Source organism: Etheostoma spectabile, chromosome 6 (assembly GCF_008692095.1).
Source record: "Etheostoma spectabile isolate EspeVRDwgs_2016 chromosome 6, UIUC_Espe_1.0, whole genome shotgun sequence".
NCBI classification, from domain to species: Eukaryota; Metazoa; Chordata; class Actinopteri; order Perciformes; family Percidae; genus Etheostoma; species Etheostoma spectabile.
Window position 1 is genome coordinate 10062020 of NC_045738.1, and position 18564 is coordinate 10080583.

Here is an 18564-nt window from a genome sequence, read left to right on the forward strand (position 1 = left end):
GAGCAGAAGTGTCAGAGCTGTGTTTTCATGTGTGTTTAGTGGAAACAGCCAAGTCAAGGTAAAGGTCAAAAAGATTGGAAGTTTTTCCTTTTTAATTGAGAGAAGCCAGCAGGATGGAAAAGACATCCGTCACAACAGAGACAGAGGGCGAGATTGTACTCAGAGAGAATAAACTGGGTCAATTGGACAAAAGAAGCCCCTTCAACAAAGCTGGTTGTGAAAAAGATGGAGGAGATTGTGTTTTTAATTCTTCTGGTGATCATTTAATTGGCCCGAGGGGAAAGGTGGTGCTGTAAGTCAGACACAGGTCACCTCAGATTGAAAAAAGGTCTTCAACAAGCTCAGATCGGGTCAAAACGAAGTCAATGGCGTCCATGTTTCAAGTGCACAGATGTAATAGAACATGCAAGAAATGCCTCTAAATCCCTCTCTATTTCTTAACAGGGGGTAATGCTACATGGGGGAATCACAAAAGGCCATCAAAAGACCTGAGGCCCAACAGTATGGTGTTAAAGGGTCAGTACACCGTTTAAGGAAATTCTTGTTTAGCTTATTGAGTCATGCAGGTAATTCCATGCCTCTGCACCGGCGTCAGCCGCGGCCAGGTGCCTTGTGTTTTTGGCTTGTCCGTCCGTCCCATTTGTGGAACTTATTATGTCAGCAACACCAGAAGGGAATTTGTTCAAATTTGGCACAAACGTCCACTGGGACTTAACCCTTGTATTGTCTTCAATTTCAGGATCTTCTCGTGTCATTCGGGTCAAACTGACCCGTGACTTATTTGGGGTTTTAAAAACAATTCTGAAATAAAATTTTACTTCATAATCTATTGACAAATATTTCCAATAATTGAGATAACATATATGTTTAGGGAATGCAATCAGGCTCTTCTAGAACTGTGATTCGTTTTTTGTCATAAGGTTATTATTCATGTTAAAAATCAACTATGTGATAATTCTTACATTGGAAAAAGCACAAGTTGTCATATCCAGAATAACTTTCTGAATTGAGTCAGGAATACATGTTTATCACAGAAAATAAGGTAAGGCCATTTATTTTCAGGTATAAAAAATGTACCATTTTTCTTCTTGTAAAAAGTTGAAATGGATCAATTTGACCCTAATACCATACAAGGGTTAAGGATGAAGTGACACTTTTACACAAATTTCTTATAAGATAAGAAATTAAGCGATGACATTTTCTATCCCAAAGGTTAATTTCAGTGTAACATAATGGTCTGCAAAAACCCTTTTCTACCCAATATTTAATGCTATAATTTAGGAATAAAAGTGGGCATTGTGACATTATTTCACATTTACTGAAGTACTGACAAAAAAATTGACTCCATATCTTTTATTAAATTGCTTCAAATTCTTCACTTCGACTATTATATGAGTCTGGACAGACAAGGATGTACAGTTTACTGTAACATAGCAGAGGCATAACGACCACATGGTGGTAATTCTAGTTGGTTTTACGTCTCAGGTTTTGACATACATCTGAGATTTCTGCTGGCATCGTAATATAATTGAAGTAAATGAAACTTAAATTGTGTTGCTCACAGAGTTGAAAAACAGCAATTAAACAAGACTAAGCGTACAGCAGTGCTGGCAGCACTGGGAGACAGCAGTGCTTTGAGCTCAATGCTAACAGGAGCTATAATGTTCATCATTCAAATAATGTTCATCATTTTTACGATCTTAGTTTAGCATGTTAGCATGCTTACATTTGCTAAATAGCGCTAAACACAAAGTACAGCTGAGGCTGATGGAAATATCATAAGTTTTGCAGGTATTTGGTTCTAAGCCAATTAGTATTGGACATATTGAAATTTTGATGGTGGCATTAGATGAAAAATAAGAGGAATTTGTTACTGTTCATCTGGAATGGGACTCAAATGTCTGTATCAAAGTTTATCCATTGAGATATTTCATTTAAACATTTTATTACACAAGCACATGAAGCAGAATACACACAAGTTCTTTCTCACTGATAATATTTCTCATTGTTAATATCATACTATGTTATTATTTATAGTACTCTCTGCTGCAAACTTTCTGCTTTGTGCTAAATGTGGCACAGCTTCCAGCCAGCATTGCACAGTAGTTGCGTAGTGATGACACAAACCATTAGCTCCAGTAAACACTGAAATCTTTACTTAATAGATAACAATATCAGACTCCCCCTCGCCCTCCTCACTTTCCCATTGCTCCCACCCTCTACCCTACCCCCACACAAAGCATTCCTTCATTCAGAGTCGCAGAAAGTTAATAGGAAATTATTTTTAGCTAAAGGGGTTTACCAAAAAAGAAAGCTGCTGTGTGGCAGCGTAGAAAAAAAACCTTTTTAGTATATAGTGAGACAATAAAGAGAATTCATTCAGGGAGGCATGGATGGATATATACAGCAGTGTAATATAACAGAAGTCCTAATGGGAAAACCATAAAGAACTGTCCATCTCTTTAAAGATGAAGCCCTGAAATGTTTTTTTCAATCAGCTTCTTACTATGAGTGATGGAATTCTACATGAGTAAATGAAAAAAACAGTTTGGGTGATTTCACATGAAAAAAGTCTCTATTTCCTTGTTGTCTCTGTACTATTTTTACTGGGAAAAGTTGATGTCACATACTTTGTGCACCAATTAGGATTAAGCAACATTTGAACAAGTCTGATGCAGTTGGGGGTTTGTTGGGTCACTGTCAGTCAGGGCTGCAGCTAAAGACTGTTGTTATTATTATCATTAGTAGTAGTAGTAGTAGTAGTAGTAGTAGTATTATACTCACTATTATACTATTATTGTTGTTATTATTGTGAAATTAGAGAAAAATATCAACAACCCCACAAATATAATCAGTTTACTATTACCAAATAAAAGCATCAAATTGTCACATTTCAACCAGCATGTTTGGCATTTGTGCTTAAAACGATGACTTGATTTTTAAAATAGCTGAATAATTTTCTGCCGCTCAACTAATCAATTAATTGACTAATCATTGAGTGTCAATCTCTTTATAAATCATCTGAATCTGTTTTTTTTGCTTATATAGTCATGAATATCTGTGTTTTAGAGTACTTTAGATTTGAAGCCAAGTGTTCAGCAGTTCACTAAAATGATAGAACGTGTTTCCTATTAAAGAAGCATGTTTGGAGCCCAACAGCAGTTGTTTCAAGATTACTTTTGCCCAAAAGGGACCTGGACTTCCAGGACTAAAGTCTTCACCGTGACTTCCTGGAGGGAGTCACGGTGACGGTGACCCAGGCAGGGAGGCAGAGCTTGACAGGCCGGCCGGAGGAAGATAAACAGGCTGCTCTGTATTGTTCTCCTGGTATCACTGAGGAACTGTCAGCCTGACTGATTGAGGGCTGAACCTTCCAAATAGGTCCTGTGAGGCAGCCTTTCCTTTCCACCCCGTTATAAATAACTTCTGTGTGTGTGTGTGTGTGTGTGTGTGTGTGTGTGTGTGTGTGTGTGTGTGTGTGTGTGTGTGTGTGTGTGTGTGTGTGTGTGTGTGTGTGTGTGTGTGTGTGTGTGTGTGTGTGTGTGTGTGTGCGTGCGTGCGTGTTATAGTAGGGGCAAGAAAGAAAGAGTGTGTGAGCAGAGAGACAGAAATGTGATCACTGCCAAGGCAGCCTTAGAAAGTGAAGCCACTGAAAACAATAACAGGAGGTCTGTGAGGCTCAGAGCCAAACTGTGACAGGTACCCAGCTGTCAAGACCCTCCGCTGACCTTTTCTCAACACACAAACACACACACTCATTTGGACTAATAGAACCCTCCTCCTCACTCCAATATTCAGCCTCTGTGTGTGTGTTTAAGTCGGTAATGTTTGTAAATGGGTTTATAAATTACCACCTGAGGGAATTTCACTAGATCATTTGGACTGTTTACTCAGTTCAACAGGTGTCCCGGGGGTAAATGTTTTTCATGCAAATATATGAGACTAGCGCACATAAAAACACCTAACTATGCAGCTGGGCGGGGACGCATTTTCTTGTTTGCAGGGCAACAATCAGGATATATTATTTCTTTTAAATGTAGAACTGTGGAATAAAGTTGCCAGAAAGCTTTTTTCTTCTTCAGCCCAAAACCTCAGCCCACCCACGCTGCGCGGTCAAACAGGCTTGACTCTCATTCCTTCTTGCCAACTTCCTTTCTGTCTCTCCTTTCCTCTCCCTTTACTTTTCTGGGTCCAGTAACTGCTCAGCTCTGTCCCAACTCTCAGCTTATACAAAAAGTTGTTGGCTTATTTTGCTCCTTATTTGATCTGGCTGCTCTCTCAACCCGTCAGACGGTCTCCACTTTAATCCACCGGTGTGCAGTTCAGGCCTTTGATTTAGACGTGTGCTTGCACTTGGCTTTAGATTAATTTTAAGGGAATAGATGATCCTGCATGTATGCACTCATGCTGAGCTGGTAACTGTGACTGTGGCAGGCCGGGGAAAGACTCACAAAGACACACAGATAGCTCATAACTCAGCACAGTACTGTACAGTCCCAGCCTGGCTTCAGTCTGTTCTCAGGTATGTCTGCTATGCACAACACACTGCTGACCTGTTTTCCTACCCTGCTCTCATCAGAGTGGGATGCCTAGAGAGAAGAGCAGACAGAGGCCAGAGAAAGAAAAGTCTCTCTGTGCGCAAGAGCCATTTGGTTTATTGTTCTAGCCAACCTGTTGAATCGCTCTCAGGAGGAAGCAGTTTATGGGTTCAGGGGAAGGTAAGAGGTCATGTTGGCTCTCAGGCCAGGTTAGTACGCTAGGAGAATAAATCAACCCCTCTGTGAATTTACAAATATTTACAGTTGCGATTCTGCTCCCGTTGCAACTCACTGTGAATTCTTACTTTTTGTATAAAGAGGACAAGAAGGGAAGGCTCGTGAGGCGAGCATCAGTTTTGAATTTGCTTGCATGACTTTGTGCCAACCCATGTGGAAGACGCCCATGCACTGATATTCTACACTGCTGCTGGAATAAATATTAGAAGTCATTGCAAGGGCGCCCAGATTGCTCAGTTGGTAGAGCAGGCGCCCATATATAAAGGCTTACTCCTCAACGCAGCGGGCGCGGGTTTGACTCCGACCTGTGGCCCTTTGCTGCATGTCATTCCCACTCTCTCTCCCCTTTCATGTCTTCGTCTGTCCTGTCAAAATAAAGAATGAAAAAAATATCTAAAAAAAAAAAGAAGTCATTGCAAAGCAGAAGTTCATCCATCCATCTTCAATCTATCTTCGTCCGCTTATCCGGTATCAGGTTGCGTGGGGAGCAGCTCCAGCAGGGGTCCCCAAACTTCCCTTTCCCAGGCCACAATAACTAGCTCCGACTGGGGGATCCCGAGGTGTTCCCAGGCCAGGTTGGAGATATAATCTCTCCACCTAGTCCTGGGTCTTCACCGGGACCTCCTCCCAGCTGGACGTGCCTGGAACACCTCCCTAGGGAGGCGTCCAGGAGGCATCCTTACCAGATGCCCAAACCACCTCAACTGGCTCCTTTTGACACGAAGGAGCAGCGGCTCTACTCCGAGCTCCTCTCGGATGACTGAGCTTCACACCCCATCTCTAAGGGAGACGCAAACGCCCCTCCTGAGGAAACTTTTTTCTGCCGCTTGTACCCTGGATCTCGTTTTTTTGGTCATGACCCAGCCTTCATGACCATAGGTGAGGGTAGGAACGAAAATTCCCCGGTAGATCGAGAGCTTTGCCTTCTGGCTCATCTCTCTTTTTGTCACAACGGTGCGATAAATTGAATGTAATACCGCACCCGCTGCACCGATTCTCCAACCGATCTCCCACTCCGTTGTCCCCTCACTCGCAAACAAGACCCCAAGGTATTTAAACTCCTTCTCATGGGGTAAGGACTCATTCCCTACCTGAAGAAGGCACTCCGTTGGTTTCCTGCTGAGAACCATGGCCTCAGATTTAGAGGTGCTGATCCTCATCCCAGCCGCTTCATACTGGGCTGGGAACCGATCCAGTGAGTGCTGAAGGTCACAGACCGATGATGCCATCAGGACCACATCATCCGCAAAAAGCAGCGATGAGATCCCCAGCCCACCGAACTGCAACCCCTCCCCACCCCGACTACGCCTCGATATCCTGTCCATAAATATTATAAACAGGATTGGTGACAAAGCACAGCCCTGGCGGAGGCCAACCCTTACCTGGAACAAGTCCGACCTACTGCCGAGAACCCGGACACAGCTCTCGCTTTGGTCATGCAGCGATTGGGTGGCCCTGAGAAGAGACCCCCTCACCCCATACTCCCGCAGCACCTCCCACAGTATCTCCCAGGGGATCTGGTCACACGCTTTCTTCAGATAAACAAAACACATGTAGGCCATTTGGGCATACTCCCGGGCATACTCCCAGGTTAAGATCAGATCCGTTGTTCCATGACCAGGACGGAATCCGCATTGTTCCTCTTCAACCCGGAGGCTGAGAAGTGTGACACCACTGTAATTGGCACACACCCTCTGGTCTCCCTTTTTGAAGAGGGGAACCACCACTCCGGTCTGCCACTCCCTAGGCACCGTCCCAGACCTCCATGCAATGTTGAAGAGGCGTGTCAACAAAGACAGCCCCTCCACACCCAGAGCTTTCAGCACTTCTGGACAGATCTCATCAATCCCTGGGGCTTTGCCACTGTGGAGTTGTTTGACTACCTCAGCGACTTCCACCCGGGAAACTGACAACAATCCCCCATCATCCTCCAGATCTGCCTCTACCATAGAGGGCGTGTTAGCTGGATTTAGGAGTTCTTTAAAGTGCTCCTTCTACCGCCCTATTACCTCCTCAGTTGAGGTCAACAGGATCCCATCCTTACTGCACACAGCTTGGATGGTTTCCCACTTCCCCCTCCTGAGGTGGAAAACGGTTTTCCAGAAGCACCTTGGTGCCAACCGAAAGTCCTTCTCCATGTCTTCTCCGAACTTTTCCCACGCCTGCTGCTTTGCCTCTTTCACGGCAGAGGCTGCAACCCTTTGGGCCCTTTGGTACCTTGCAACTGCCTCTGGATTCAACCGGGATAGCATATCCCAGTAAGACTCCTTCTTTAGTCGGACGGCTTCCCTAACCACCGGTGTTCACCAGGATGTTTGTGGGTTACCGCCCCTCGAGGCACCTAAGACCACAGCTTCAGCTATGAAAACTTTGAACATTCAATGCCCCCAGCCTCCACAGGGATGCACAAAAAGCTCCGCCGGAGGTGTGAGTTGAAAGTCTGTCAGACAGGAGCCTCCTCCAGATGTTCCCAATTTACCCGCACCCCCCGTTTGGGCTCACCAGGTCTGTCCAAAGTCTTCCCCCATCCCCTGACCCAACCCACCACCAGATGGGGATCAGTTGACAGCTCCGCCCCTCTCGCCACCCCCGTGTCCATAACATATGGCCTCAGATAAGATTAAACGATTATAAAATTGATCATTGACCTTTGGCCTAGGGTGCTCTGGTACCAAGTACACTTAGAAGCATCAATATGTTTGAACATGGTGTTTGTTATAGACAATCCATGACTAGCACAGAAGTCCAACCACAGACAACCACTCTGGTTCAGATCAGGGAGGCCGTTCCTCCCAATCACGCCTCTCCAGGTATCTCCATCATTGCCCACGTGTGCGTTAAAGTCCCCCAGCAGAACTATAGAGTCCCCTACTAGAGCCCCACACAGGACTCTATTCAAGGTCTCAAAGAAGGCCAAATACTCAGAACTCTTGTTTGGTGCATATGCACAAACAACAGACAGTTTCCCCCCCCATCACATAATATAATAAATAATTGAAGCCACAGTAGAAGGTCTTTATTCAGAAATTCAGCGCTACATGGTCTGTGTGCATGGAGTACATCCAGAGCATGTCGACTAAACTTTCACCCCCTTTTCTCATCTCAGTATGCTGTGTATGCTTGGGGAGCAAGAGGAGGGGAGGCTGACCTCAGGCTTTGACCTTAGGCTGTTTTCAGGATTCCTGCTTGTGGAGGTTAGTGTAATTTAAACCTGGCTGAGGGAAGGAGAGACAGACCGGTCAGTTCATACAAGGCCAATGGAGGGGAGGAGGTGCTGGAATACACTGCCAAATCCCTGACATGGATGTGACTCAGGGCATGTTTGAAATGTTGCAGGGTTTAACATAAAAAAAAGCTATTTACGCTATTTAATACCTTTTTCTATGTCATGATTGATGTATACTATTTAATAAAATAAAATAAAATTGATGCATGGTACAGAGTTAATTTGATACATAACAGATAGACAAACAAGATGATTAGCTTAAAGAGCATTCAAGTCTAATGGCTGTGTAAAGTTAAGAAATAGTCCAACATTTTGGGAAATCACATATTCGCTTTCTTGCTGAGATTTTGAAGAGAGGAACAGTGCAACTCTTGTAGAAGTGTCAATCTTCTCATCTGACTTTTGTCAATAAAACAAACGATCGTATGATCGTTTCCTAAAATTAACCATTCCTTTAAACAAGCTTTCTTTTCTGTAGACACACAATGTGACAGTAAATTCTGAGATTTGTTTTGTTTAATCTTTCAGACTGTCTATGTTTCACATAGTGTTCAAAAGTGGGATAGTATTTGGGTAGAATTGTTTCTATTGAGCTTGGATTCCAGTTCAAGCAAGGCAGTCCAGTGGACTGCAGCAGGGCCCCAAATGCCGAGGCACCCTGTACTCCCCAAATTCACCCTGTTTCATTTGTTATTGTGTTATTTGATTAAATGCAAATTTGTGTGAGAATATTCATTATTCAGACATAGTATCAACACAACTGATGGGGGCCTCTCTCAGAGTCCTACATTATTATCCAGTCTTGCGTCTCTGTTGTGTAGAGATCCGGGCCCCTTCACATAACAGTTGCTTGGGGCTCATGGTGCATTTCTGGCTTGCGGCTGCCACAGCAGGTTAATCAGGATGGGGTTTATATGCATAAATAAATTGGTAGAAAAGAGTGCTGCTGATTTATTTTTTGAAGCTTTGGTAGTTTGTCTTTTTGAACCGATTATAAATTGCTATGTCATATAGCACAGAAATGCATATCCCTCTCATGATGAATTTGAATAACTTTTCAATTGAGCTGGGTGTCTTCACAAAAATTACATCACTTTTTTCTCTGGCACCGTCATCAAATTTTTAACTGTGTTTGTGACCAAATACCTACAAAACTAACTACATTCCCATCAGCCTCAGCTTTTTGTATTTGCACCAGTTTGTAAATTAAATGAACATGGTCAACATCATACCTGCTAAACATCAGCATGTTAACATTGTCAATGTGAGCATGTTAGCATGCTGGTGTTAGCATTTGGCTCAAAGCATTGCTGTCCCTAAGTACAGCCTCACAGAGCCCTGTGCATGGCTGTATGGTAGTCTACACAAATCAGCATGGCTTTCCCAAATCTTAAATAATTCTGATTATTGTGATTATTTTTTATTTATAGTAGTAGAGCTATTAAGAGCATGGATAGCTTTTAACCTCTCTAGTTACTGTGCACCTGCCAAAGCCTGCTGTTCTCTGCCTTTTCAGACATTTTTTTGTTAAACAGAACTTTTTTTCTATATAACATAGCACAGTAATGTAAAAGTAATGACAATACATTACTGATAATTGTCAGGTCTGTCATCGACCGAGATCTTCTTGAATAAACGTGACAGGAATTCACTAGTGGCAGCAGCACTTCATTGGAATTTAGGCTGTGATACAACACACAGTAGTCTTTAACCAATCAACCATAAACATACCGAATTTTGTATTATCCAGCTGCGTTGTTCTGCTTTTATGGGCCGGTGTGTCCGGGGCCAAACATGCCTGCACTGTGCCAAGCCGTTCCTTACATGCCCGTTCACACAGACATATATCCCGTTGTTTGTTGTTTTTTTACAACTGTTGTTACAATAGTTCTTTGTGTGAATAATTGGAACATGGTTATTTCAGCAGTTTCGTCAGCCAATTAGGGTCCAACTGAGCTGACCTTGCTCTTTCTCTGCCCCTTGTCTCGCCAGTGATGACTAACTCCTCATTAGAACGCTCCACTGATAGATCCTCGTATGGCCCTCTTTTTCTCATCTTGCACCCTCAGTTTCCCTGTTCTGTTTTTATTCTCATCCATCTGATGATCTTCCTACCTGAGGTCCATCAATGACCTGTGCTGACATTTTCACACAACTTCAAGCTGGAATGGTATGTTTTTTTGGGGGGGGCGGGTCGGGGGCATTTTAGGCCTTTAATTCCACAGGACAGATGAAGACATGAAAAGGGAGAGAGAAGAGAAAGGACATGCAACAAAGGGCTGCAGGTCGGAGTCGAGAATTCAACCTCTATATACATATTATACTCTACCAACTGAGCTAACCCGGCCACAAGCTGGAATGCTTTTAGTGGAAAACTGTCTCTCTTGGTTCTCTATCAGACTGTAAAGATGCCAGCCGTTTTCTCGTCTGGCTCTCTGCACCCTTAGAGCACACACGCCCTGCTTTGATCCGGACCCTGGCACAAGATCGGGGGAATGGAGCAAATATTGACTCCATCTGAGCCAGACAAATCTCTCCCCCTTCCTGTGTTTTTTCTCCTTCCATCTCCTTTACACTTGCTGAGTTCCCGTCTAATCTGCCATTACCTCTTTCTCTCACATTCCCTTTTATCCCCTTTCTGCTGCTGCCTTTCTTTTCCCTCCTTTTGTGTCCCTGTCAGTCAGTCTCTCTCTCCTCTCGTCTCAAGGTTCTCAGGCTGTCTGTGCTGTTGGGTCAGGGCTCTCCTCTTCTCAGCTGAGTTAACAGCCCACACAGATATCAATCCATGGCGTTCTTCTCTATCTCAATGTTTGGATTTCACACTATTCAAAGTAATATGTGTCACCTTCATGTGTTGTATGTTACTACGATAAATGATAAATAAAGTCAATGCACTTATTTTGCCTTGGCATGCCGATATGAACTACTACACTCAGAGAGCACAGACCTCCGCCAAGCCATGTCCTATTTTCACATTGCTAATGATAGTGAAAAATAATTAGTGCATATGTCCATGTGATTCGGATTCGCTCCAAAATTAAATAGGTTCTCATGCTACACCCTTCCACCAAGTTTCATATAAAAACATACATAACCTCCTTTACTTCCCCACAAGACCAAAGCTGGACTTAAGCTTCTGCAAAGATGCATGCAAATGTTTCTGTGAACCTAGGGCAAAGAAGGGTGTTATGGGTAACCGTAGGTCGCAGAGGCTCAAAGAGGAGTTTGTGCAAGCTCAATTGGTAATCCAATTCCCATTGGAAGAAAAAAAAAATTACAAGTAGTAGTATTAAAGTAACAGAACAACTAATGCTCTCCAGCCAAACTCTGCCAGAGGAAAATTCAGGGAATTACTATTGTCATTAGGATTCATTAGGCACCATTAATGTCTTTACCCAGTTTCATGAAAATACATAAATAGTTGTCAAGAAATATCAACCTGGTGGTGGCGTTAGAAAAAAAAGGTCATGGGATCCCCAAAGTAGTAGGTTAGCTTCATCCTCTAAAATCCAACCAAGAGTCTTGACCAAAGTGGTGCAGCGACAGACAATCATCATACCTATGTGGCAGCAGGCTCTCCTTCCTCCCACACAAAGATGATTACATACATCTCTGTTGAAGCATGTTTCAGCCCTGACTCTTCTCTCTGTAAGTAAGTAAGTGAGTTACTGAAGTGAACTGAGCTTTTCTGTTACATGAACACAACAGGAATTACTGGGGCCTGTGGTCAGAAAATAGTTAATGATAACCATCAGATGGTTTTTTATACTTGTCCCCTCTGTTTGCCCAAGTCACTCTGTTTGCTGCCGTCTTCACAGTCTGCAGAAGTGCCTTGACCCTCTGCTGGGCTGAAGAAGCCTGAAGGCCTCATTAACTTCAATAGTACAAAGGTTGCAGGCCTACTGTGTCTGGGCCCAAGGCTGGGGTGTGTGTGTGTTTTCTGGAGACAGGGGGTGTGTGTACATGCAAGGAGTTTTTCAAGTGATGTATCACTCCCACGGGGCCCAGTTACTCTGATCTGCAGTGCTATTACTCAAATCCGCCATCCGAGACACATAACAGATCTGCTGCTACAGTACATGCGGACCTTCCCGGACACAAACAAACATCTGTATGTTGTGGTGACTACTTGATACAGACATTTTGCTAATCAGGATTCTGTGGTTGGTGGTGCGAGTCGTCCGGCCAACACGTTAATTTTTGCTTCCCACTGATCTAGAGAAAAAGAGATAAGGAAAGAGAGAGAGAGGAGGGGAACAGAGGGCTATAAGTGGTCACGGATCACTGGTGGCCATGGCAATGACCTCTGGCTAATTGTAGTTACTGATAGACATGCTGCTTAGAAGTACAGAGATATCCATTTCACTGATCACACACACACACACACACACACACACACACACACACACACACACACACACACACACACACACACACACACACACACACACAGCCAACTGCATGTTTGTCTATGCATGTGCATTGACCTCTGGAATTTACCCTAATCATTCTTGGTACGCCTTTAACATTAACTTTTTTATTTTGACAGATCATATCTTAAACCCACTCTGCAATGTGGTTAAGTCTTCAGTTGTTGGCTTTGAAGTCGCTAATCTCCGTCACCATCGCTTCGTCCATGTTGTAGGATGCCTGTCCAAGAAAAGCAGCAGCAGCTTGGCCCTTGGACATGTCAAACCCCTGGGTGTGTTAATATGTGTTCAACCATAACTCACTGTATACCCGCCCTCCCTTCCACTCATCGGCCTCTCTTACATTTCCACCATTTGGCCTCTCTTCTCAGCTGCAGCAGGTCTCCTCAATAGTAAACAATGTTTTAGTATCACTATTGCATTAGAATCATTGTGTAGCACACTTTTTCTCATTTTACCCATCTATCCATATTTCATCTGACTCTTACTCGTGAATTGCTTTTTGTGTGCTCCTTCTTTCTATTCCCTCCCTTGTCTTAACAGCTATTATAATAGCGCTCTCTTCTCTCTGTTTTCTGCCTGATGAACATGACGTTTTTTTTTTTTTAATTAATTGTCACGCATAAAACTGTGCCCAAGCCTCATGGTCTTAAAAGTCACCACGGATTAATATAAACCAGATCCAGATCAGATTTTTAGACCTTCATGTTTACAACCCAATTTATAAATTACCGATTATGATTATAACCTCCTAGAGAAATCAGTAGTCCATCTTGCCTGATTTTTCCAACTTTTGAGACAAAACAAACTCAAACACATCAATATTAAATAACCACTCCATTTCTTTATTGTCTGACATGCTTAAATCATCATTGGGACTCCAATGGGACTCCCTTTTCACTTCTCTCAACTCACCCAGCTCACACGATCAGTACTCTTGAAAACAGTAAATTAGAATCTGCCAACCTCAGAGGAAGAATACCAGGTCTTATCCACACAACTTTATGCAAGAAATTTGGTTTTGACACTCAACTTATTGGGATAAAAACTTACACCAGAAGATTTACCTCTGGGTCATTCTTCACCCTCCCCACTGTCCCTTGATGGCTGATAAATTGGCATGGTCTTTTTTAGAAAACTGTCCTGACTGACAGGCCGAAGATGAATCCAAACCAAATAAATATGTTATAAACAAGATGTCATCAGGCAGTTTTCACATCTGCTTCAGACCACAACCAAGAACAGCTCTCCCCCCCCCCAGATGATCATCAGTTACTGTTCAGAAGTGGCATGTCTCTTGGGTGCACTTATCTGGTGAAATATGTCTGTTTCCGAGTGTGCATGTAATTTAACAGTTATGAGACAACACAGCCATGTTTAATTCATTTAAAAATATCTTTTGCACATCAACTACATGCTGACAGTGAGTCAACAGCCATATTTCATCTACAAAATATAAAACTAATTTTCCACTTTTTCACATTCATTTTCCACTTTGTATAGAACAATTGTTGTGTGTTTTGGCACAATAGTAGACCTGATAGCTTTGTGCGTCCCTGCTGCAGATGCTGCCAGCTCAGGGCTGTTTCCGACATTGAGTAGATCATTACTACTGATCACTGAGACCTAGTACAATGTAGCATTCTTATGTTGGATTGTGCAACTAAGAAAGCGGCTTTGAAAGTTGTTATAGCTTAGTCAGGGCCCATAGAAGTGTGTGTGTGTGTGTGTGTGTGTGTGTGTGTGTGTGTGTTTGTGAGTGGGGGGGGGGGGGGGGGTGTAGGGTTTATGCGTGTGAAAGGGAGAGAGGGAGTTGTGTAATCTGTCCATTTTGTGTCTCCTGTCTCCCCATTCTCTCTCCCCCTGGCCCGCTGGCTGCCAGGCGTCACACCAGTTTAAGGACCCAAAAAAAGTTGTCGAGTGAACGGACTGAAAGAGAAAAAACGGAATCCTTCCCACTCCTAAAATCACGGGGAGTGACTGTGACAGGAGGAAGGGGACAGAGAGAGAGAGTGTGAGAGAGAGAGAGAGAGAGAGAGAGAGCTGAAGAAGCCCATCGCAGGACTTGATCAGAATTTCTTTCAGGACTGCACGGAGCGGAACGGACCACTATCCGATCAAAAAACCTGGACTGATAATCTATAGCGGTGCTAAGTCGCGGAGTGAGAACTGTTGTGGGAGACTCTAAGAGGAGCATGCGGCTCGGTTTACTATTCAGGTAAAACGTAACCTGCTGCCTCAGTCCGCTTACACACATCACCACATGTGGAGGTTTGCATGGTGTTTATGTTGAGCGTGGAATACATTTAAAAAGGCTGTGTTTTTTATTTTGTGGCAAAGTTTTGGCTTTTACGCACGACGCCTTCTTGTTGCGCACTGGGCGCTGTGCAGGATATAGGACAGAAATATATGCAAAGACATCTGGGTTTAGGTTAGAGTCTTTCCCCTTAGGGCGAATATTTGTGAGTTTTCCCCCCTGTTGCATCTCTCTCTCTCTCTCTGTCTCTCTCTATCTCTCTCTCTCTCTTTCTTTCCCTGTGTCCCAGCAGCTCTGAGTTTATTCTACAATGTGCCACTGTAGCGGCCAGGGAAACGTGGACCCGGGTAGGGGGTCGTTACTTCGGCCTGAGCGGCTCTGTTGTGTCGGACTGTGCGGGACTTTTGTCTGTGTTTTTTTCGGGGTAGTTATGTAGCCTGGCCCTGGTGTGGGGAAGCTTCCAGAGACCACGGCGGTGCACCACACTGGGAAGAAGGGACCAATTACTCTGACTACATGTGGCCTGCGGACTGGTGATTGTGGTGATGGTATGGGTCTCGTGGTGAGCGCTGAATGGTCCATCTTAACAAGTCGTTTAGTATCATGTTCGGCCTATTTTCTTGGCAGATAAAGAGATGGCATTCCACTTGTTTCCAATGCACTTGTCTCGACAGTTTTATGGAGTTTCTTGTGACGAACCACAAGTATGAGCAGATCAACTTCTGTTTTTCTTTAGTAGACTACATTTATCTGATACTTTTCACCTAAAGAGAAAATAAGTTTTCAAAGACTCAATATTAGAAGAAATAGCCTATAGAAGAAAAAAAAATACTTTCTTAGGTGGCCAGCTATTTCATGCTTCCTAAAGTAGTTTTGATGACAAATTTAAGGACACTAACCCACAATTAAAGGCCACATTCAACACCATCCCACACCATAAACCCCCTCCTTTGAACATCAGACCTTAACTAAAAAGTACCTCACAGTACAAGATGATTTTAGATGTTGTGACTGATTGAGTGTGGTAGCTGTGAGTTTGTGTGTGTTTGTGTGCGCGCCTGCGCGTGCATGCGTGTGTGTTAAAGCCACATCCTCAGGGTGTGTACAGTCCCAGAGAGAGGCATGTGGAGGGAAAACATACTTGCTGTTTAAACCCATTAGTTTGTTAGCGCCTCTCAGGCTTCCCCAGATTGATTGAGATGTTTGCCTGTGAACCCTGAAGGGAAAAAGAAACTTCTGTTCACCCCCGCCGGAGACATCACTCCACCTGTAGTGGGAACGAAAGTGGCATAATTAGTTGCTGAAGTACACTTAGGTCACTGGAACATATGATAGGGTGTTCACTTAACATGTTTAATGCTGTTTTTAAACTAAATGTACATTTAGTGGAAAATGTTCAAGAGAGCAGAGAACAATAACGTCTCTGTGAGTTCACACAGCATCTACCAATTTCATGTTTAGGTCATGGAACAATTAATGTCCTTTACAAAAGACCTTATTCAACCTGCTGATGTTTAAAATCCTGTATATTTGCCATCTGCCATCCCTCCAGGTTCTATGTGCTGTGGGGCTTTGTGGTGGTCTCGACCTCCGTGACCAAGGCAGCCAAGAAGAAGGTGAGTCATTAGCTCATTAGGAGTGAGATGCACAGACAACAGCATCACAATAGAGGGTTGAAAGGTTACAATTAAAAGGTTGTTTCACATTATTTCAAGTCTTAAAACAATCCCGACTGGCCCATATGCACATAACTGCAATTGTTCATATTGGCTGCAAAGAGTTCCCTTTCTTTTTCTTTTAAGATACTTTTTTTTGGCATTTTCACATTGGCATTGGTACTGGCATTTGGCATTTTTATTAGAAAGTGAAGAAGCAGAAATGGGGAAGAGACATAGATATATGACATGCAACAAAAGTTCCTGGCTGCCGACCGTTGCAGTTATGTGGTATGCACTGTAACCATTTGGTGTCTTAGGTGCTCCCTTTCTAACACCAATGGAAGAGATGGGAGAAAATCCATAGTTTTCAGTCTTTGTAGAAATGCATGTTCAACCAAAGCTAATGTGACGCTTCACTAGTCAGAGGCAGTCAAATCAAGTCAGTCTTTTTAGTATTAAATGCCCTCTTTATGTTAGCATCACTCCACGTACTAAAAAGTCTCTAACTTTGGAAGGTAGTCACTTGACTAGACTAACTCAGACTCCTGAAGCCTTGTATCAGCTTCCACTAAACTGGGACAAATTTGTCTTGTAGATAACATCTTTTCATAATCTAGTTAGGTTTTTAAATAGTTTATTTAGCTTCAAGCAGCTATATTTGCTATTTTTATAATAACAATGTATCAATGACAATGTGAAAACAATGTGAATAGAGTTCCTCGTAGTGAAGAAGCTTTTTTGACTTCTGCATCTCCCCCTGGCTTTAAAGAGCTTTGTTGTGAGTTTCAGCTCATTGTTCAGCTCTCTGGCCAAAACTTGATTTGGTTTTGGTTGCAAAAATCTGTTCCTGCAGGTTTAAGAAGTTCCTCAATCTATAAACAAAAACGTAATGCTTCAATTTAGCTGGCATCTGTTGTACGCTCTGTTCTCCGTTGTACTCTGCTTACGTTACTGTTTTCATATTCATCTTATTTACGCAATTGTACTAAGTAAAGTGTTGCATGTTCACCCTCTTGAAGCCAAAGCATACCTTTTTAATACTAAATGAAACAAGAACAACCATCTCTTCCACTGGATGTAGGTTAAGAACTGGATTTCTTCCCTGCTTGAATTGAGAGGAGGAATAATTACAACATTGACAGAGTTCAATGTACATATGGGCATGTCGGGATTGTTGTAAGTAAGAATTTAAAATATGTGAACTGATCCTTTTAAATGGGCTCACAGCCGAGGAGGGCCCACAGTAATAAGATCATTTGTTAAAAAAAGTGTAATAACATGAGAGGCTGAACTCACAGCTTCACCCCTGTCTGGTCCAGGCCTGGCAGTACAGTGTCGCTGGAGTTTAACCAGTAGCTGCAGAGGTCAGCGGTGGCTGTTGCAGGGTCACTGCACGGAGCTCATTAATGTTCCCAGTTATGTGGCAGCTGTGTGTTTGATGTCACTCATTACAACAGAACACACCTCCCCTCCAAAAACATACATACACACACACACACACACACACACACACACACACACACACACACACACACACACACACACACAAACCACCTTCTTTAGGCCTGTCTGCCTCAACCCCCCCAACCCCCTTCATCTCTCACCCCTTTCTCCTTCCTTTTCTCCCACCCTCCTGCCATTTTACTTCAGACAGCGACAGAAACTCTTAAAATCTGGATAATACAGCATTGGAGCACAGATGCAAAGAAACACAAACACACAAGTATGCCTCTAACACCTGTCCTCTCTCGCTGCAAAACCACAAACTGTACAGTGTGTTTACTTGCATATTTCTGCGCATGTTCACACAAATATACACACTCACTGAGAGAAAGAGAGAGAGGAGAAGTTGAGCGCAGATTTATGTTTTGGTTCTTTCTGAATGGAAACTTTTGTACAGCTCTCATGTTTGCTGCTTTGCCAACCAGGCCAACGCTTCAGTTATAAAATGAGAGGAGAAACATGTATCTGTAGCCACAGATGAGGACATCAAAGCCTGACCTGGCAGCCACACACACACACACACACACACACGTACAAACACATGCACAGCCAGATCAGCCCCAATTCTTGATGTTTTTCTGCAGTGCATTACCATGATACCAACTCCAATACATTTATCCATCTGCTTATAAGCTGCTGGCAGGTGACTGAGTCAAAAGCTCAGGATTTATATTTTGGCCACAGAGGAAGGAAACTCACGAGACTGCAGCTCTGC

General features: G+C 43.3%; 1 protein-coding gene across 1 annotated transcript in view; it reads left to right on the forward strand.

Annotated features, from left to right (window-relative positions):
- Positions 1-14225: 14225 nt before the first annotated feature.
- adamtsl4 (ADAMTS-like 4) overlaps positions 14226-18564 on the forward strand; it is a 39342-nt gene continuing 35003 nt past the window's right edge. The window contains 2 exon segments of the mRNA XM_032517654.1: positions 14226-14649; positions 16241-16304. Coding sequence (XP_032373545.1) covers positions 14627-14649; positions 16241-16304 — 87 coding nt within the window. The 5' untranslated portion in view covers positions 14226-14626.